The following is a 22,755-nucleotide window of genomic DNA, read 5'->3' as shown; positions in this document are numbered from 1 at the left end:
ACATGGATACCAAACATGACAGGCTTTAAAATTGCGCACAAACGTGCAGTGGCAACAAAATAAATACATTTTTAAAAGCCTTTACAGGTTACCACTTTAGATTTACAGAGGAGGTCTACTGCTAAAATTACTGTCCTCGATCTGACCTTCGTGGTGATACCTCACATGCATTTGACGCCAAACCAACACTTGCGTTCGCCTTAGCGCAAGAGCAGGGGGGGACAGGGGTGCTTTTTTTTTTTTTTTTTCTTTTTAATCTTATTTTTAAACTGTTCCTTTCATTTTTTTTTAAATCATTTTTATTGTTATCTCAGGGAATGTAAATATCCCCTATGATAGCAATAGGTAGTGACAGGTACTCTTTTTTGAAAAAAATTGGGGTCTATTAGACCCTAGATCTCTCCTCTGCCCTCAAAGCATCTGACCACACCAAGATCAGTGTGATAAAATGCTTTCCCAATTTCCCAATGGCGCTGTTTACATCCGGCGAAGTCTAAGTCATGAAATGCTCGTAGCTTCCGGTTTCTTAGGCCATAGAGATGTTTGGAGCCACTCTGGTCTCTGATCAGCTCTCTATGGTCAGCTGGCTGAATCACCGGCTGCATTCTCAGGTTCCCTGTTGAGACAGGAGAGCCAGAGAAATACACGGAAGACGGTGGGGGGGGGGGGGCATTCCCTCCCACTGCTTGTAAAAGCAGTCTAGAGGTTAATTAGCCGCTAGGATTGCTTTTACATGAAAGCCAACCGCTGGCTGAAAAGAATGATACCAAGATGATACCTAAACCTGCAGGCATCATTCTGGTATAACCACTCAAAGTCGTGAATGGCGTACCTGAAGACATAAAAATGGTTAACAATAAAACACAGTAAACGGTAAAGTATAAAAAATTGCATACCTGAAAAGCAAACGTGATAAAACATAATAACAATAAAACATTGCAGACTAGAATACAGTAAAAAAGAGCAGAACAATAGAGAGAGAATAGAGAGAGAGAGAACAATAAAACGACAACTATTTTTTTTTATTTTATATATATATATTTTTTTTTTTTACACTTTTTTTTGTAACTAACTTTTATAACTGTAACCGGTTCCAGGTTCGGGTTTCTCAAAATGCGATGGCATCTTGGGAGACCCTGTGAAAGTGTGCCTAGTCTGTGCAATGCTGTACCCTACGCTAATACTCAACTAGTGCATGGTAGCGTTCAAAACATTCACCAATGCAAAGACCAGGATTGTCAGGACAGGAGGGACAATAATAGCGGGTGTCACGCCTATATCCGCGCTTGCTGCAGACACATCTTTTTGGGGGGGTTAGTTGGGTAGGGGTACTCGGGAGGACATAAAGAAAATGCCTCTCATGCAGCCAACTGCATTTGGTTGGGGATGTGAATGGGGGAAGTACGGGCACTGCAGAAGTGGTGGGTTCCCAATTAGGATTGGCGAATGCAGCAGGAAGGGCACTATGGGCACGACGGGCCTGTGTTTGTCTTCTTGGTGGCAGCGGGAAACTACTTGTGCTTGCCACCTCACCAGCTTGAACTGCACTTATGGGACTCGCCACGTCACCAAGTGTTACTGCAGTGCTGGTTTGACTACGACCGGGGTGTACTAGGCCACTGGTGCTTGCCAGTTCACCAAAACGCTACCAAAAAAACTGTTAGCGATCGCAGGGATCAGGCCTGACTCTGCGAACGCTGCAGTTATGCATTTAGTGTTTTGTAAGTGACAGTGATCGATCGATACTGCACTTGCGTGGGCTGGGCTGGGCGGAGGGGCAAAACGCAGGTGCTAGCAGGTATCTGGGCTGATCCCTCTAACAATGCGTTTTTGGGAACCCTAAACTGCTGGGGACGCTAGTATAGATCTGATCGGATCAGATATTGATCCGTTCAGATACTATACCACTAAGGGAGGTGTATGCTGCGTGCGTGGGTGTTAGCGGTACTGGCGCTAATCTGACGCTGCCTGGGGCGACGCATATCACCGCCGGGCAATCAGGGGGCTAAACCTTTATTCGGTAATAAACGGCGGGTGCCCTGACACTATATCTGATCGGACCCCCCACCCGCGGGCAGGCAAGGACGTACCTGTAAGTCCTTTTGCCTGCCCGTGCCATTCTGCCGACGTACATCGTCATGCGGCGGTCGGCAACTGGTTAAAGAACCTTAGGGAACAAACAGCATCATGAAGGTCAAGGAACACACTAGACAGGTCAGGGACAAAGTTGTGGAGAAGTTTAAGGCAGGGTTAGGTTATAAAAAAAATATCCCAAGCTTTGAACATCTCACAGAGCACTGTTCAATCCATCATCCGAAAATGGAAAGAGTATGGTACAACTGCAAACCTACCAAGACATGGCCGTCCACCTAAACTGACAGGCCAGGCAATGAGACCATTAATCAGAGATGCAGCCAAGAGGCCCATGGTAACTCTGGAGGAGATACCGAGATCCACAGCTCAGGTGGGAGAATCTGTCCACAGGACAACTATGAATCGTGCACTCCACAAATCTGACCTTTATGGAAGAATGGCAAGAGGAAAGCCATTAATGAAAGAAAGCCATAAGAAGTCCCGTTTGCAGTTTGTAAGAAGCCATGTGGGGGCCACAAGAAACAAACGCGCATCCATCACTCAATCAAGTATCAAGCTGTGAATAAAAACGTGAACAAATGTGATCTTTGAAAAAAACAAATAGTGCGTGTGTCACAGTATATAACTGTGTATAAACATTTATACACAGTTATATACTGTGACACACACTTTTTTTTTTCAAAGAATACAGGCCGCCGCATCCTTAACAACCAATGACGTTTCAGCTGTCAGTGGGGATTTCCCTTGCCCGCAGTGGACCTGCCCAGCCTCCGCCCCTCCCTTATAGCTCTGTTTTTTGTGTCCTCCAGCGATGTGCTTCTCCTCCTCGGGCTCCTCTGCGGGCAGTTGCGGGGTGACAGATCTGCCTGCTTGGTGAGTAGTGTGTGCTGCACTGAGCCAGGCTTTGCTGCTGCAGAACTTCTTGGAGGGGGAGGACAGGTCTGCTGGGTGTTGTAGTGCAGTGATTGGCAGTGTGTGGGTTCCCAAATACCCTCCTTCCCCTCAACCCTAAACAATAACCCCTCTCCCCACCTTAAACAATAACCCTCTCTCCACCCTAAACAATTACAGCCCTGCCCACCTTAAACAATAACCCCCTCCTCCTCTCCGCCCAAAACAATATCCCCACCTCTCCACCCTAAACAATAACGCCCCTTCCCACCTCCCCACCCTAAACAATAACCCCCCTTCCCCACCTCTCTACCCTAAACAATAACCCCCCCTCCCCACCCTAAACAATGATACCCCTTACCCACCTCTCCACCCTAAACACTAGCCCCCTTCCCCACCTCTCCACACTAAACAATAACCCCCCCTCCCCACCCTAAATAACCCCCTCTCCACCCTAAACAATAACCCTCCTTCCCGCCTCTTCACCCTAAACAATAACTCCCCTCCCTGCCTCTCCACCCTAAACAATAACCCCCTCCACCTCTCCACCCTAAACAATAAACCCCTTCCACCAAAAAAAAGTTAAAGTTTTATAAAAATGTATACAAAATAAATAATTAATAGGTATTGGTAAGTTCTTGAGGAAAAGTATCCGTACTCGGACTTAAAAAACTGGTATCGGTGCAACCCTAGTACAGATTCTGTGACATCTAAAAAAGTAAAAAACTAAAACTAAAAAAATATGAAAGTGATTGTAAAAGCTCGTTTTAAAAAAATAAATAAAAACAAACATGTTATACTTACCTCCTCTGTGCAGTTGGATTAGCACAGAGTAGCCCAGATCCTCCTCTTCTCTGGTCCCCCTTCGCTGCTCCTGGCCCCTGCTTCTGGTGAGTGCCCCCTCAGCCAGCAGCTTTCTATGGGGGCACCCGAGCCGAGTCAGAGCTTTGTGTATCCATTCAGACACGGACCCCCGACCCGGCCCCATCCCCTCTCTCCCCTGATTGGCTGACTGACTTTGATTGACAGCCGTGGGAGCCACTGGCGCTGCTGCTGTGTCTCTAATCAGGAGGAGTGTCTGGGACAGCTAAGACACTCGTGAATAACGCTGCAGAGAGAAGGGGCTCAGGTAAGTGATTAGGGGGTGATGGAGGGGCTGCCACACACATAAGTTTATCTTAAAGGGGTTGTAAAGGCTTGTGTTTTTTCACCTTAATGCATCCTATGCATTAAGGTGAAAACACTTTGCAGTCATCGGCCCCCTAGCCCCCCGTTTTACTTACCTGAGCCCCGAATGTCCGTTGGTGCGTCCCTGCCGTCCCTCTCTCCACGGGTTCCCGGCTCTTGATTGGATAGATTGATAGCAGAGCAGCCATTGGCTCCCACTGCTGTCAATCAAATCTAATGACGCGGGGGGGGCGCCTTTGCGGGGCTGAGTCCTGCATTCGGCCTCTATGGACGCCAAATTCTGGACTCGGGAGCGTGCCCACAGGGTAACCCCCTCGGGAGAGCTTTTCTCCAAGGGGGTTATTTAATGCGGGGAGGAGCAGCAAGAGGGACCCCAGAAATGGATGTTCGGGGCCACTCTGTGCAAAACGAGCTGCACAGTGGAGGGAAGTATGAGATGTTTGTTATTTAAAAAAAAATAAAAAATTACCTTTAGTATCACTTTATTGTATAGAATGCATTAAGATAAGAAACCTTCTGCCTTTACAACTCCTTTAAGTAATGAGTGAAGACTGTACAGAGAGAAATGTGGAGGCTGCCATTGCTGGGATCTCCTTCTGGATATACTAGTATCCTGGCTATCATGATGACCCAAAGCTTACAGTACTTTCTGAATCACTGACCCGGACCAAGTGTGAACATTAGGAGATCTGACTTTTCTCTGACTTCACTATGCTTGTTCCAGGTATGCACCTAAAAGAAGCACTGAAGCCAGAGACAGCCAGGCACCTGGCATTTTTAGGAGGAGATGATTAGCAGTGGCAGCTCTGTTTTTAGTCAGAAAAGGCCTCCTTTAACCACTTCAGCCCCAGAAAGATTTACCCCCTTAATGACCAGGTCATTTTTTGCGAAAAGGCACTGCGCTGCTTGAACTGACAATTGCGCGGTAATGCGATGCTGTACCCAAAGTTGATGTCCTTTTTTCCCCCCACAAATAGAGCTTTCTTTCAGTGGTATTTGATCACCTCTGCGGTTTTATTTTTTACGCTATAAACAAAAAAAGCGTGACAATTTTGAAAAAAAACCCCAAAAAACTATTTTTTAACTTTCTGCTATAATACATATCCAAAAAAAATATATAAAAAAAAAACTAATGTATTCATCAATTTAGGCCAATATGTATTCTGCTACATATTTTTGGCAAAAAAAAAAAAATCGCAACAAGTGTATATTGATTGTTTGTGTAAAGGTAATAGCATTTACAAAATGGGAAAGATTTAGGGACTTTTTATTTTCTTTATTGTATTTACTAGTAATGGCGGGGGTCAGCGATTTTAGCTGGACTGCGACATTGCAGCTGACAAATCTGACACTTTTTGGTGACCTATAAAAATGGTGCTATAAAAATGCACCGATCACTGTATAACTGGAACTGGCAGAGAAGGGGTTGACACTAGGGGGCAATCATGAGGTTAAGTGTATCCTAGGGAGGTGTCTCTGTCAGGGGGGCGGACTGTCTGGGAGAGAGATCGCTGTTTCTGACCACTAGTAACAGCTGATTTCTCTCTCCTCCCCTGTCAGAACGGGGATCCGCCTTTTTAACAAAGGCGGATCCCTGTTCTGCCTCTCTTCACCACGATCGCGGGTGGCCGGCGGACATCGAGTCCGCCAGACCTGTGGGCGGGCTCCTGCGCATGCCCGCAGTACCACATGCACAGACCGACGTACAGGTACGTCGATTTGCGCAGCCAAGCCTCCTTGCCGCAGTATATATGTGAAAGGCGGTCGGCAAGTGGTTAAAGTAATACTAAAGGGTTTTTTTTAATTTAAAAATAAGAAACGTGATACTTACCTGCCCTTTGCAGTGGTTTTGTACAGAGCAGCCCAGATCCTCCTCTTCTTGGGTCCCTCTTCAGTGTTCCTGGTCCTTCCCTCCTGCTGTGTGCCCCCATAGCAAGCAGCTTGCTATGAGAGCACCCAAGCTGAGCTACCGCTCTGTGTGCTCATACAGACATGGAAACGCGGTTTGGCCCCACTCCCTCTCTCTGCTTATTGGCTCACTGACTTTGATTGACAGCAGCGGGAGCCAATGGTGTTGTGCTGCTGTCTTAGCCAATGAGGAGGGAGAGTCCCGGGCAGCAAAGACTCTCCTGCAACACTGCTGGATTGAGATGGGCTCAGGTAAGCAGTAGGAGGGCTGCTGCACACAGAAGGTTTTTTTTATCTTAATGCATAAAATGTATTAAGATAAAAAAACCATCTGACTTTACAATCACTTTAAAGCCCAACTATGTGAAACGTGAAAACAGTTCCTTGCAGATAAGCTATGCCCGGACTACAAAAGTTAAAATGTTACTAAACCCAGGACCCTGCCGTCACTATACATGGTCTCCCACAGTACACAGAACATGGAAATGCAATTATTTTATTAAATATAAACTGCTAAATACCTTCCATCAGTTCCTGGTGAAGCTTGCAGGAGGAGTTTTCATACTGCTCTGAGCTGTTCTATGAGGCTGCAGGGCTCAAGACCCTCTGTCTGAACATATCTGGACAGTGCTGATCACATGCACTCTCCCAAGAAAAAAACCTCTCTAGCAATACACACCAAACTGAGCATGTGCAGCCTGACTAAAAGCTCTGTGTTTTCCGGACACATTTTGGAGTCAGTGGAAGAAGAGAAGGATCTGTGCATACAGGATCTAACAGCCCTTTTACACAATGCAGAGAATGAACCCCTTAGGTTCCACATGCTTTACTTTATATACAGACCCATTTTACTGTTGTGGGCTTAGTAACACTTTAACCACTTGCCGACCGCCTACCGCATATTTACTGGTCGGCTCTATTTCGAGAAATCATGTCATTCCATGCAATAGCCACTGGTTGGTGCGCCGCAGGAGTCGCGATCGTGCGTTGATTGGACACACGGGATGCCAATCAGCGGGTCCAGCCACCTGCGACCATTCCCCAGAGAGGCAGAACGGCAGTCTGCCTATGTAAACAAGGCAGATCGCCGTTTGGACAGTTAAGAAGATGGAGATCTTGTGTTCCTGCTAAGCAGGAACACAGATCTCGGTCTTCATCCAGTCAGAGCAACCCCCACACAGTTAGAAAGCACTCCCTAAGAACACACTTAACCCTTTGATCGCCCCTGATGTTAACCCCTTCCCTGCCAGTGTCATTAGTACAGTAACAGTGCATATTTTTAGCACTGATGACTGTATTGGTGTCACTGGTCCACAAAAAAGTGTCAGCTAGGTGTCAGCTTTGTCCGCCGCATTCCCGTTAAAAATCGCTGATCGCCACCATTACTAGTTAAAAAAAACATAAAACTTCAGTAAAAATATCCCATCGTTTGTGGAAGCTATACTTTTTGTGCAAACCAATCAGTATATGCTTATTGGGATTTTTTTTTTGCCAAAAATATGTAGCTGAATACATACTGGCCTAAATTGATGAAGAAATTTGATTTTTGACATTTTTTTATTGGTAATGTTTTATAGCAGAAAGTAAAAAATTGGTGTTTTTCTTTCAAAATTGTCAGGCTTTTTTTGTTGATAGCGTAAAAAATAAAACCACAGAGGTGATCAAATACCACCAAAAGAAAGCTCTATTTGTGGGGAAAAAAAGGACATCAATTTTATTTAGGTACAGCGTCGCATGACAGTGCAATTGTCAGTTAAACAACGCAGTGCCTTATCGCAAAAAAATGGCTAGGTCAGGAAGTGGGTAAATCCTTCCGGGGCTAAAGTGGTTAAGTCATTGTTCATTTTCAGGAAGAGATAAGCACTTTTACTTATATGATCCTTCAACTCCCCTGACAACGTTTCTGTGCTGAGAGCGTGCTCACTGCATGCTCCCAGCAGACAACGAGCTGTCAGACAGCTCTCAGTCCCCACTTACGATCAGGACCGGTGTTCTGACGAGAAAGGTCCCCCCATCGGATAGTGTCAGCCCTGTACTGCGCAGGCACAGCGCTTGCGCAGTACGGAGGACAAAGGAGATGCCGAAAGTCTCCGAACATGAACAGCTCAATACCTTACTGATTTAATTTTTATTAATAGGTCCACCAAACCTGCCCATCAACATTGCTAAACCCACCCTTCAGTTGTGTAAACACGCCCCGCAAAGATCCGCCCATTTGAGAAATCCACCCCCACGAGCATCGGGAGGGTGCGGGAGCGTGTGACAGAATGTACTATTGCGCAGGCGCCGTGTAGAGCTCATGAACAGCTGTTCATGTTTGGAGACTTTTGGCGTCTCCTTTGTCCTCCGTACTGTGCCTGCGCAGTATAGGGCGGACAGTAACTGATCACATGATAGTCAACCCTCTTTGCTCCCTGGGCGTTCAGAGCCTTTTAAAAGGAATGCCAGGGCAGGAAGGGGTTAAGACATGCCCCAGACCTAAATGAGCAATTACCCCTTGCAGTGCATGTGTAGTCCACTACAAGGGATCATATTCAAGTTTCTGGGAGTTGTGCTTTTAACTGCACTCTAACATATGGCTCCCCGAAGACCTGATATATATATATATATATACCCTCCAACTTTAGAACTTGAGAATAAATACACTTTAGGGAGGGTGTTGCGGCGAAGCGTGGGTGTGGTTAAATTACAGCAGCCAGGAGGGGACAGTCTTCTTCAGCAAAGGGGAATTACTTGAATTGGAAAAAAAACAAAAAAACACAGACAACTTTGAGCACACAAGAGAGAGTAATATTGCAGCTCATGCACACCGCACGGTGGGTCTGGGCAAATTGTTAAGGCCCCTTTAACACTTGTGCGACCTGAAAGTCGGGCGATTTTGCTGCAATTTTTTTTTACATGACGAAGCAATGCCTGCGTTATCTTGGAGGTCGATGGACCTCAAGTCCCATTGAAGTCGGACCAAAGGTACTTATTGGAAATCATGAGGTACGACTTGTCATGTGACTTTGCAGTCCCAAGTCGCAGGACAAGTCGCACAAGTGTGAAAGGGCCTAAGAGTGGGAGGGGCTTAAGGGGCATGACTGAACATAACACGAGCTTCCTTGTACCTATAAAATATGATTTGATTGCTGTGCTAGGAGGAGCCTCATAACATGTATAATCCTCATCACAATCACCAGTCTGTGAAAATCAGCATCTAAAAATGATCAACAATTTCAGAATAATGTTCCTCAATGTAAAATTGCAAAGAGTTTAAATATATTATCAAGTAGAGTACATAACATAACCAAAAGATTCTAAGAATTTTGGAAATCTCTGCGAAAGGGACAAGGCTGAAATGCAATATTGGATGCTCACGATCTTAGGGCCTTCAGACGGAACTGCATTAAAAAGAGGCATGATTCTGTGATGGACATCACTGCATGGACTCGGGAACTCTTCCAAGAATCACGCTCTGTGAAAACAGTTCACAGTGCCATCCAAAAATGCAAGGTAATGTTCTATCCTGCAAAGAAGAAGCCTTATCTGCACATGATCCAGAAACGCTGTTGTCTTCTCTGGGCTAAAGCTCGTTTAAAATGGTCTGTTGCAAAGTGGAAAACTGTTCTGTGGGCAGACAAATCAAAATTTTACATTCTTTTTAGCAAACATGGGTGCTCGGAACTAAAGAGGAGTGGGACCTTCTGACTTTTTATCAGCGCTCAGTTCAAAAACCTGCATCTCTGATAGTGTGGGGGTGAATTGGTGTATAAGGAATGGACAGCTTACACATCTGGAAAGGCACCATCAATGCTGAAAGATATATTCAGGGTTTAGAGTAGCATATGCTCAGGCAAGAATGGGACAGCATTTCTCTCCCAAAACTCCAGCAACTGGTCTTCTCCTCTACTTTTCTACTTACTGGGTCACAACCCTACAACAAGCATGTGGGCATAAGGTATCCGACGTGATATCCACATGCTTGTTCCAGGTCAGTGACTCACCAAGTATTAAAGGAAGATAAATATGACAGCCATGAAGCTTGCACCTTCCAATGCAGTTAGCAACGGCAGCTCCAATATTTCGTTCTAACGAAAAGCACTACTTTTTAAAGACCCCCCCAACACTCTCATGCTATTTACACCCCCAATTACAGACTTCAGATCAGCGGTTAACAAAGAGCAGGAGTTGCGGCCTAGTCAAGGCAGTATCCTGCCACACACTATTGCACATGGGCGACCTTTTCGCCATAGGCCTTAATGGGAGAAGCTGTTTATTGCAAGCCTGCAGAATGGCTTCACCATTAGGTGCCACAGTTAAATGGTTATATATATATTTATTACCACAAAGCCCAAAGACTCAAAGGAAGAGGAGACTGCATTTGGACACAGCCAAAGGTTCCCAGGTAATGTTGTCCACTGAGGAAGAGGGGATCTCCCCTCAAAGTGCGTCAGGCTTTTTGAGGGTCTTCTTGCATCTGGGGCTTGTCTAGGTGACCAGGATGCTTTGAGTACAATGTGCTATGCCCTATTGCTGATGTTTGAGAGCATAAATTCATTTTTTTTAACACAAAGTTCATCACAATGGTAATGCGCCAGGCTGGTGTGCCACCTGTTCCTTGTTTTCCACTTATCTGAGGTCTGTTATTTCAGGTATAAGTAGCCTGATTGTCAAAGGAGGCTGCTAATCAAAACATATCTTTTTGTTATAAAAGTACACCTTATGAAAATTTAAGCAAGTCAACATGAAAACACAATGAAATGATGCATAACCAAAGACTACCTTCGGTGCAAATCACATGCCAACATGAAGGTAAACCTGGAGATATAGGCCCGATTACTAATCAAAACTCCGGTTTGCAAACGTGAGGCTACCACCACCCAATGGGCATCCCTTTTTTGGTGTTCCCAGCGTACTCATGAGACCAAAAAACATGGAAATACCTCTAGGGCTGCTACATGTACGATTCTTTGTATACACACACAATGAGTCCATCTTTTTCATTCAACTAGCAAAGCTGACCCGATTCCCCAATCCACACATTTAAAGTGGATGGGGGAATCCTCCCTGCAGTGTCTTTGTATTCGGACAGTGAGGATTCTTCTCCACCATCAGAATACACCGATGATTGAGTGGATTTTTCCTAACAGTGTGGTTGTACAGAAGTTGATTGGTAGATTGACTTCTGTTCAACCACAGTGTTGGATTGAAAATTTGACCGATTTCTGCTGAACCACCTGAATTTTGATCCATGTATGACCAGCTTTAAACATGCTAAAGCCAATCAGCTGCAGCAACTGTTCGGGCAGTCTGACAGTCATAGGTGCAAGCTGTAGGAAGTATCAGTCAGCACAAGATTTGCCATGTATGCTGTTGAGCGTGGATGGGTGAATCCGCAGACAAATCTATACACACAAATCTTTGGGTGGGTGACCAGCCTTGGACACTGACCCACAAGTGCCATTAAGGTAAATACAGCCGTGCCTGACTTAACACAGGGACGTGAGACGTTTGCAATAACTTGGTGCATTCCAGCTCAACCCACCCCTGTTTCAGTTCTGAAAAGAAGCCAACATTACTATCTTGCTGTCCAACCAACCAATACGGGTACAAAGAAAAAGCAGAAGGCCCCAAGGAGTATGGAGAGAAGGGGAGGGAGAGGAAGGGAATAGAATTAAGCAAATTTAAGGCGCCGTAATATGAAAATGAATTGCGGCCCATTTTTCAGCTACAGTCTCTGAGACTTTAATCAAAGTGGAAAGATTTGCACTTAGTAGTGTCACAAAGCCGTTGAAGAATGAGGAGGAGGAGAGAGCTTCCAGCTATGCGTTGAACACCCCCTTCCTATTCAAATGTCTTGTACTCATCCGCCACAGCCCCCCATCCCGGTCATGAAGGGGGCAAAACCTTCCGGAGGTCAAGCGGTTCAAGCTTAATTCCATTATTTTTTTTCGTTTTGGTTAGAGTGGGGAAAGGTCTATATTGCTGTCTGAAAAATTGCCCCATCAGCTACAAACCAGCAGTGAAAGCCTTCCACAGTAATACCCCCGCCTCCCCTTCCACAACACACACACTTTTTAGGTTGTGCTTTAAGCCTGAACTTTAAACAAACAGCTAAATACACAGTTGAAATACAGAGCAGAACTGTTTTACCCGCCAAAATAATTTTAGATGCTGTCCATCCAGTCCTGAGATTTATATAACATTACCTGACTGTACAGCCAGGCTGGTGACCTGAATTTTAGCTGCTGGAGTTATAGCCCAACTCCAAGAAGATCTAAAATGATCCCATGCAGTGGGGCTGTGCCCAGTCACAAGGGGTAATAGCTCATTTTGTCTAGGGAAGAGGAGAAACTGTTTTATTTACCTGATCCTCCGTTCCCCTGGTCGCTGGCGCTCCCCCATGCTCCAGAGGTGGGCTGCCCATTGTTGTCATCACATCCAATGCAGGGATTTGGACCCTACTTTGGTCTTGGTGACGTCAGGACCCTAGACCGCTGGAACGTGGGGGAGAAGAAGCAGCTGCAAGAACAGTCTACTTGCTGAGGAGCACAGGAACGGGCAAATGAATCATTTTTGTTTGGAACTCTAGCAGTGCAGGCATAAGGGTTTATTTTTCAGTTTTCCAGAGTTAGGATTTAAAAAATGGTTGTATGCCCTGGAAGAGAGAATAGGGGTAAAAACCTGTAAGGCAATGGCATAATGAGCTAGTATGCACTGTATACTAGCTCATTATGAAATACTTACCTTAGAACGAAGAGCCCGCACCGCCTCCCATTCACCGCTGAGGGAGCTGACATGTTCCCTCAACATTTCTTCCGGGTTCCCGGCTCCGGCACTGAGTGGCCGGAGCCGCGATGACATCACTCCCGCGCATGCACGGGGGAGTCCCCATTCCGGCAAGGTCCGGCAGCATCCGCCGGACCTTCAGAGCGCATCAGCGTCTGAATGCAAGGTGAATATCTCCTAAACCGTACAAGTTTAGGAGATACTCATTTTACCTACAGGTAAGCCTAAAAAATGTGCAAGTGGGGTATACAACCGCTTTAAGCAATAAAAGCTTGGTCATCTCAGTGACTGTAATTGAACAATGAAGGACCAGCAGCACTTCACCTATTTTGCTCACACTGCACTCTCCTCCTGTCAGCATGTCTTTGGCATCACATATGCATGATGTACACCTTATTGGAACCTTGTAATGCCAATCCCTCCCCAGTCTGAGTGCGGCAGTTAAGGAGATTACAAGAGGCTGATACTATTGCCTGGTACACACAGTGAGGTTTTTTTTTCATTCAACCCAGAGGGCTGAATGAAAAAACTGAGGAGCTCAGGGAGGAAATCCTATACTAACTATGCTATATTAGTACAGCAATCTCCTCACTGAGCTATCGTGTTCTGACAGGGGGGCACCCCCCTGCCCACCAGTACACACTGGTCAGTGTTTGCAGCCATTGGTTGCGAGCGCTGACTGGATGCCAGTCGGCTGCTGGTTTTCCAGAATGCCGGTTCAACAGAAGCCAGACATTAGGCCAGCCTCTGTTGGACAGGCTGCTGTAAGGCTTCTGTTCAACCGACCTATTTTTGGCCAGTGTATGTGTACCAAAATTGTACCAATTCGTTTTTCCTTATAAATGCCTGGAGTTCCACTTTAAGCTAAATTGCCATGGCACATCCTCGATCCTCTACATTTTCCCATTAACAATATACTTAAGGCAGCTGTCATAAAGCACAAATAAAGTAATTTCTTCTAAAGAAAAATGGAGAGATTCATTATGATCAATGACACTTTAAGAGCAGAAACAACAAACCCATATGATTCCAATATATTTTTATTATTAAAGAGCAATTTTAACTAAATGAATCAGCCTCAATGTGCATTAGGGTACACTCTAGAAAGAATCATTAATCATTCATTTAACTTTACCCAAATAAAGGCCATTTAATACCACTCACAAGTAAAGAGCTCCCTCTTGTGTAGAAGAATGACCTTTACTACAGTAATCATGCCTTAAAGTGGTTGTAAAGGATAAAAAAAAAATATTTTTTAGTATAACATGTTATATTTACCTGCTGTGTGCAACGATAATGCACAAAGTGGCCCAAACCTCCTATTCTGGGGTCCCCCGCTGGCGCTCTTGGCTCCTCCGCTTCTGTGTGCACCATCAATTCAAGCCGCTTGCTATAGGGTCACACCTGTGGGTTTGCTCTCGTGTTGGGCTGCGTGCGTCCCTAGACACACACACAGTGGCTTAGCTCTACCCCCGCTCACTTCTGACAGGATTTCATTGGCAGCAGCAGGAACCAATGGCTCCCACTGCTGCCTGTGTCCTAGAAAGGAGAGGAACGCAGATGAGTGCTGTTGCAGATGCACACAGCGCTGGATCAAGATAGGACTCAGGTAAGTATATGGGGGAATGAGGGGGCAATAGCACTACAGGGGCATTTTTTTACCTTAATGCAAGGAATGCATTAAGGTAAAAATGTCTTGCCTTTACAACCACTTTAAAGCAAACCTATGCTTTGACCATGCAGAAATTTCTGAGTATGAAGTAGTGTGTGACCTTAGGTACATTTTAATGAAAAAAAAAAACTCTGAGCTTACAGGCCCTTTCCTAACTCCCAGCAGCTGAACAGAGTGATCAGGAAGCAAAGGAAAGGAGAATATGTGCCACTGGGGACGGAGGCTTTATAGCAGAACTCCAGTCAAACATCTAAATACAAAAATGCAGTACATATAAGGGAGTGGCTATATCTGACAATTTGTATTTCTATCGATTCAGTCCTGAGATGTACCCAGCTCTGTCACTTAGCACAGCAAGAATGACACCGCTTTCTATATTTTAGTAATGAATACACTGTTAGCACCATCCTGCCGACTGAACAAGAAAGAGAGAAGCAGATGACTGATTAAGTCATCCACCTGCTCACTCTGCTCTCCTTTCATCTTGCATTTTTTAGCATATTTTCATGAGCAGCTCACCTGATTGGTGCTTAGCAATACCCCTCCCTCTCCCAGACTTGAAAAATTTATGACCATGAATAAAAGATCTACCTCTGAGCCATAGGTCTGTGCTACATGACACAGCATCAAGAAAGAGATGTCAAATAACAGGGCGCGGGTGGATGCAGCTTTTGCTGTAGAAAAAAGAATTGAATATTAGTTTCAAGAGTAAAAAATCAAGTATGCCCTCTATGGGGTAATCTGATTTTCAATTAAATCTACTAAGCTTGGTTACCAATTACATGACATAGTGAATAGTATTGTGAATATGATCCACCGAAGACACATTATAAGACAGGCCAGTAGGACACAACTTGCTTCTTACAAATAGATTATAGCAAAGTGGAAATAATGTATGACACATTTAAATATACAAAATATATAGAACTTACAGCTTTCGGTACCGATGTGCCGCGTAAACTCATTTAGTCTGAAAAAGAAAAAATACATTTTATTAAAATTTTCACATCTTCAATGAACACCAATGACCCAGTGTCACTGGAAGCCATGCATGCCCATGCCATCACACTTCAAAGCTCCATCATGTTCTATAGATGACGTTGTGTGCTTTGGATCATGAGCTGTTCCAAGTCTTCTCCACACTTTATTCTTCCCATCATTCTGGTACAGATTAATCTTGGTGCCGCACCACTGCTAAGAGGTCCAGATACAGCTTTATTCCATTAGCAGTCAGGAGTGCAATCGAAAAAAATTATCCAATGCGTTTCCGGGGTCCAAGCACCCCCTTCATCAGGGCTTGACTGGCAACAATGTGAACAAGCCAGAAGTGAACTGGACCTAAAATTGTATTTTCTCCAGTGTGAAATACAAGCACAGGCCTCATCAGCAACTTGTTTGGCAGCTCAAATCTAAAAACAGGACACTATCTACACAGATTTTGCAGGTTCTCCCTGTGATTGTATGGGTTTCCTCTGGGTTTTCCGATTTCCTTCTACACTCCAAAGTCAAGGAGGTGAATTGGCTCCTATCTACATTGACAATACAATATGTGTACACATAAGATGGGGACCTTGGACTGTAAGCTCCTTGAGAGCAAGGACTGGTGGGAAAGTGCATTATTTAAAGCACTGTATAAAATTGTTGGCACTATATAAATACCTGCATTAAATAAGATTTAGAGGAGAGACTCAACTCTCTGCCTGTTAAGACAGTCCTATACAGACTTTCAACTTAAAAGGAAATAATCAGCTTTTGTTGTGCTCTCTTTTTTTTTAGAAATCCCATAATGGTCTGTTACACCATTGTCATGGGCGCACACTATATGAAATGTTTATTAGTACAATTAAGTTTTTATATACTTTATTTAAAAAAATATAAAACATTAAATGAGGATGTATAATTTTAAAATACAATTGAAAAAAAAAACATTACAGCATTCCCTTTAAAGTAGAGAAGTATGTCCTTTCTCTGATCACTTACTGAATGAATTTACAGGCAAAAGACTTCAATTTTCCAGTAGCAGCTGCAGCGGCTAGCAGGAGGTCCAGACTCTTTCCAGTTAACATATGGCCTAGAACCCCCAGAAGACCCTCTGGAGACTTGGAATGATCTGCATCCATTGTCTGCAAGAAATGGAAAGCTTATTGCCACTCTTAAAACATTCATAAATTATATATAATTGCTACACATCCAATATGCCTTACTTTAGAGTCAATAAAAAAAAAAAACACAATTCTAGTTCAAGCAGTAGTCAACTATGATTTACTAAAACCAGAAAAAATGTAAACATAGCTCTTTTGTATAGAGGTATGGAGATACCAGAACGATTCTGATTGGTCAGCGCCATCACCCTAATGATGCTGACCAATCAGAATGATCTGGTCTGTGCTAAAAATGCTGACAACACAATTTTCATTAAGGGGACACCATACAGCAAAAGGAGAAGCATTGTGTATCACAGTTGTTTTTTTTTTTTTTTTTTTTTAAATAGAACAGATCTGTGCATACAAGTCTGAAACAGACACCAACAAAAACCAGAGTGAAAGAGACCTTGTGACCATAGATATTCAAGTACTACTAGCAAGCAGTAAATAAGCTTTATTAAAGCTTGCACTGTAGCAGCAGTCCCTGTAGCAGCAAGCACTGTAAAGCATTTCATATTGTAAGCTTTTGTGGCAGAAGTGCTGAAGTCATTCAAGTCATTTTCCCAGTGGTTTAGCTTCACTCTGTTCTCAAATAAACAGTGACCACCTTCTAATATCCAATGTAAGCACAATGTAGGACCTCTGGGAGGGAAGCACTGAGCTGCTTAGAGATAACAATTTGAATGACTTCAATGATTCTGCAGTGAACTTTAAGGATGAATTGCTCCAAAGTACTTTCAGATAAAAAGGTTAGTTAAAGCTTGTTTTGAAATTTACTGTTAAAGAATATGTAAAATGTTGAATGTCCATAGCCTGTTCACAGGTTCACTTTATAGCGAAGCTCCACCTAAAAGGGGAGGTTCCACTTTAAAGTGGTTGTAACCCTAAAAATAAAACAAAAAAAAACATGCCCCTGTCCCTTTAAGGCACAAGATATTGTGCAGTGCTTTTTCCATGCCAATTGTCCCTTTCTATGTTCTACAATACCTGGTTGATCCTGTCTGTTCCTGTTTTCCCCTGTGTGTACTGACCATGCTTATCATGGCTGCTGATAGTGTAGTCAGATTACATGCCTCCGTCATCCTGCATCTTCCCCTCCCTCTCTCCCTGTCATTTCCGTGGTCTGTGTATGAACTGTGGAGCCGATCTCTTCCCTGTGCATCCCCTCGCCTCCTGCCTTGATTGAGTATTCTGCTGCAGCTGCTCCTCCCCGTTGGTAAAGTGGTTGTAAAGTAACATCTATTACATACATTTATCCTCTCTGTCTCAGGAACATATTACGTGCAGTGTGTGTATTTTTTTTAAATTTAAAGCTAAATACCTTTTTTGCCCAGCTCTGCTGTGTGGTCCTCCCTCTGCTAGCTTGCATATGTCAGAGGGGAATCTCAGCCCTCCCACTGCACTCCTTAGATTAAGGAGAGTAAAGGGAGGACATGTGACCACACAGCGGAGCTGGGCAAAGAAGGTATTTAGCTCTACATTAAATTAAAAAAAAAAAAAAAACACAACCACACACTGTGTTTAATATGTTCCTAAAACAGAGGATGAAAGAATATAACAGATGTGGCTTTACAACCACTTTAAGGCCTCCTCCCCTCACTCCGCTTCACCAAATGGCACTTTTTTGGGGCCAGGGGGTTTTAACATACCCACTTCCGCTCGGATCGCCTAGGTGATCAGGGCGGCAGACTCGTCTCCCCCTCCCTCCTCGCAGTCTTCTGGGACACGTACGTCACATGTCCCAGAAGACTACAGGACTATTCACAATGCGCAGAGCGGCTCCCTGCGTGCGCAGTGGGCACCCGGCTGTGAAGCCACAAGCTGCTGTCACAGCCGGGTGCCCACAGTTGAGCTGCCAGCACTGGGAACAGAAGACCGAGGAAAGGAACAGTTCCGGTGAGCACATGGCTGGATCCTGGGACAGGTACCGAGTGTCTGTTTATTACAAGTCATCAGCTACATTTTTTTAGCTGCTGACTTTTAATAAACACAAAAATGGCTGGAGCTCCTCTTTCAGGACAGTATGTTTGCCTATCCTCTTCTGCATTTTCCCAGGAGACCCATTCATGCATAGAGTACTAGTTTCTCTGTGCCTATCCTACTCTACAGGGTGCCTTTCACCCATACAAATCATAGTCGTTAAAAGGAAGCTTCCTTGCAGATTCTTCCATCAGTTGTATACTATATATCTTATGGCCTATGTTGACGCTCGCTCACTCACTCACCTTTAGGATGTTGGTGACAGTGGGCTCTGCTCTGAGGATTAATCCGGGATTGGGCTGGATGGTATTGCTCTCTGTAGGACGTGGGGCATGCTCTCGGTCTGCCGTTCTAACAATAGTGACAGAAAGAATGAGATAATCAAATATCTTTGCTAAATTTTTCAAACATGTTTTGTAAAGTCCTTATTACCTAACAAAATAAAAGCTAGAATCCCACAAAACCAGTAGATACCGTTATAAATATGCTATTTTATTTCTCTGGGTTACATATAATGGGGAATGTACTGATTTCTTGTTTTTTTTTTTTTTCTGAAAGCTGCAGTGCTGGACTCTACTACTAAATTTCAAAAGAGTGGCTTTGTGCTTGAATGATCAGACTGTTAGTCTAAGTTACTGATTTGATCTTTAAGTGCATTGCATAAAAAAATAGTATAGGAGAAAGAAAGCTTATAAATATTACCTTTTAGCGACAAGGTTATCCAAATGATGATTAGACAGTAAAGTCAACTTGTGACATTCCTGAAGCAGCAGACCAACACAATCACAGCTGAGGAACAAAAAAAACAAGTTTTTGCATTAGAACATTAAAGTAATACTAAAGGCTCTTTTTTTGCTTTAAAATAACAAACGTTTCATACGTACCTGCTCTGTGCAATGGTTTTACACAGAACAGCCCCAATCCTCCTTTTCTCAGGTCCCCCACTGGTGCTTTTTGCTACACCCTCCGCTGCATTCCTCCATAGCAGGCACTTGTGTGTGCTCTCTCCCGAACCCTACTCTGTGTGCCTCCATAAGAACCCCCCCCTCACTGGCTCTGGTTGACAGCAGCAGGAGTATCTGAGCCAATGAGAAGCGAGAGACCCAAGAGAGCCTAGGCTCTTGTGCACATCGCTGGATGGATATCAGGCTCAGGTATGTATTTATTTTGGAGAGGTGCGTAGAATGCAATAAGGTAAAAAAAAAAAAAAAAACTTCTCCCTTTAGAACTACTTTAATATTCAATGCTTCAGTATGAATCATATTTTTTTAGGCAGGATGATATAAAACATAATTGATACAGGAAAAACGTGGGGGAAGTAAAAGACTATCTTCTCTAGTTTAGCATAGATAACCATTCTAATGTCCAATAAAACTGACAAACAAAACCAAAGAAAATTCCCAGCTCAACTCACCAGCCAGCCTGCTACCAACTGAATTCTCCTAACAGTATGCGTTAAAAACAGGGGTGCAGTTAGGACACATTTGCAAATACATGTGTAAAGCTGCAGAGCCACTCCACGGCACCCCAGTATTATCTGCAGTCCTAATTCTACAAATGTACGAGAGCCTCTATAATAGAAGCACATGCATAATAATGGAAAGAGGGCAGGTGAGCCTGGAGGGAGACCACTCCTCAAAGGCACAGGGACACCGAGCACAGCACAATGGCAGCAAAGGTGGCCCCACCACCAATATTAAATCAGAACAAAAAACTGGCCACTGCCCCCACCTGTAACTGGCCTTTGCAGCAAGGAGCACATGGAAGGGCGATGCATGTCAAACAAAACCAACAGCTTAGACCGGCACACTAAGGATGGCTATAGAAAAAGCATTTTTCTTCCCTGCAACCACAGGTTGCAGGAAAGAAAATCGCTTGATTTCCCCATCAACACTGTCAGTGTTGATAAGGGAATCCCTCCAGCAGAGCTATTGGGTTCTCACAGCGATTATAGATACAGTAGCCGCTAGTAATAATTGCATGTAAAATTCGACATGCTGGTGGTACTGAAGTTGATCAATCGGTCAACTTGGGTACATTCAGCCTGCCCATACATGGTTCGAATCTCGGCCCATCCTCGCTATACTGGATGAGTTTCGAGCCGCCTATGGCTAGCTTAAGTCTAGCAAATGCTTTCATATGTAGCCACAGGCAACTTCAGCAGATGACTTACTTGCATCTCTGATCAGCTTTATCCAAGAGTGGGGTCAGCTTGAGTAAATACTCAAATGCCGTGTTCAAATCCTCATTGAAGTCCTACAAGACACAAAAGAGTGACAGTGGTGTGACGAGGGTAACAACCTGAAATTCTTTGCAACGTGTGCAATACAATACATAGTACATGATGTGATTACGTACCTGATCTGCCAGCCAGAATTTCTTCAGCTTAGACAACACTTGTGGGATCTGAAAAAGATTTTAAAAAAGGTATTAAAAAAAAAAAAAAAAACAACATTATCCTAACACAAAAAACAACTGTGAATTTGTACCACCTGCTGTCAAAATAAGGTACTGCAAGCTAGATAGAAAATACACGTTTTCAGCAAAAATCATTGTATCAGACTGGCCAGATTTTAGTGTGTGTGGCACCATATAGACCTTTGGTATGCGGTTCCCACTGTTTATGAGGCTATGTGGCAGTGGGAACTAAATGCAGGAACAAGGATTATTTTTTAGCATGAATTTTCGCGACTCACAGTTCTGTACACAAAGCCTTTGGCGAATTGAGCTAAGTAAGTACACTTGTGATGAAACTTTAGACATCAAAGTCGCATGACATGCCGTTACCCATGTTTTCTAATGATAACCATTCATATATGTCTTCATGCACTACTTTGGGCCGCCTTTCATGCAACTTTAGGGCCACAGACTTCAATGTTAACTCTCAAATGTGGCATGAAAGTCGTACCTGAATGCCATACAATGCAACAGTTGTCCATAATCACTGGTCAAAGCCAAACTCTTTTCCAAGTTGCGTCAACAGTTGTACCAAAGTTGAACTCTAAAATCGGCGCAACTTTGAAGTCCTACAAGTGTGAATGGAGCCTTAAAGCGGATCTGAGCACCACAAACCAAAAACACTATTTAATAATTTTTTTTTATATTTTTAATATTCAAAGCAAAGCCCCGTGCTTTATTTTGTTGAGAAATCACTTTGAAAACACCCTCTAGCATTTCTGGCTGTGGCCATCTTGGGTAAGGGCATATGATTCACGTATTTGCTTCCTGGAATCCACCTGCCCCTAGCTCTGGCATGTAGGCAGGAGAATGTGCTTAGCTGAGAAAACCCCTCCTCCCCTCCAGAAGACTCCTGGGATGTATGATATAATTTGTCTAGGCAAGAAACCAGGAAGTAAACTGAATAAATGTAAAAAAAAAAAAAAAAATAGTTTAAACACATGTAAATATGATCTAGTTTCCTATCTACTAATGCTAGCAACATGAGGATTAAAAATATTCAATGTTGATTGGAAGAGTAAAGTTCCACTTCAAGTAGTTAGAACTAGTTTGAGGGCTTTGGCTAGCTCTTTCAGTGGGGAAAAACATTTTTTATGTCTGGTAACAGATTTCCAAGTCTTTATGGTTTATAATTCTCGTTCTAGCCAGGAGGTTCTCTTATCAAGAAATACTAACTGATAAAAACTAGCATGCCACTAAATGCGGCTTTCAAGGCTCGTTCACACCAGGAGGTGCTTCCAATCGCTCAGCACTTTTTGCCTGCGCATCACATTTTAAAGCTGCCTATTCAATATAAGATTGGTGCGGCTTAATGAATAAATAAAATAAACCAAAAAAAAACCTGCTACAATATTTGTGTGTGCCATCATATACTGTAAATATCATCATACGTCAATAAAAAGTGCTATATAAACATTATCCAACAGTGCTATATGTGCAAATGTGCAATATGAAAGTCCAAATATGTAGAAACAATTCCACTGGAGCTTAAATAAAAGTGAGATGCTCAAAACTTCACATTCTTCTATAACCAGTTTGTGCAATTCACTCAGTTCTCCCTCTTTTTCCACCACACTCACCAGAAGTATAGTGACCATAGGAGCAGGCTGCTCCTGATGACGTTAGTGTGACGAAATGTGTTTGGCGGGT

General features: G+C 43.7%; 1 protein-coding gene across 1 annotated transcript in view; it reads right to left on the bottom strand.

The window, feature by feature from the left end:
• The window catches only part of MED24 (mediator complex subunit 24), a 129,483-nt gene that overhangs the window by 63,117 nt on the left and 43,611 nt on the right, over positions 1–22,755 (bottom strand). Inside the window, exons 9-15 of the mRNA XM_073608012.1 lie at positions 21,007–21,054; positions 20,822–20,904; positions 19,351–19,437; positions 18,894–18,999; positions 16,505–16,647; positions 15,457–15,494; positions 15,116–15,198 (exon numbers count right to left, since the gene is read on the bottom strand). Of these exons, the coding sequence (XP_073464113.1) occupies positions 15,116–15,198; positions 15,457–15,494; positions 16,505–16,647; positions 18,894–18,999; positions 19,351–19,437; positions 20,822–20,904; positions 21,007–21,054 (588 nt within the window). The remainder of the gene's footprint in view (positions 1–15,115; positions 15,199–15,456; positions 15,495–16,504; positions 16,648–18,893; positions 19,000–19,350; positions 19,438–20,821; positions 20,905–21,006; positions 21,055–22,755) is intronic.

The sequence above is a fragment of the Aquarana catesbeiana genome, linkage group LG12 (assembly GCF_042186555.1).
Source record: "Aquarana catesbeiana isolate 2022-GZ linkage group LG12, ASM4218655v1, whole genome shotgun sequence".
NCBI classification, from domain to species: domain Eukaryota; kingdom Metazoa; phylum Chordata; class Amphibia; order Anura; family Ranidae; genus Aquarana; species Aquarana catesbeiana.
The sequence above is the reverse complement of the archived record's forward strand: the minus strand, read 5'-3'. Positions and strand labels throughout refer to the sequence as shown.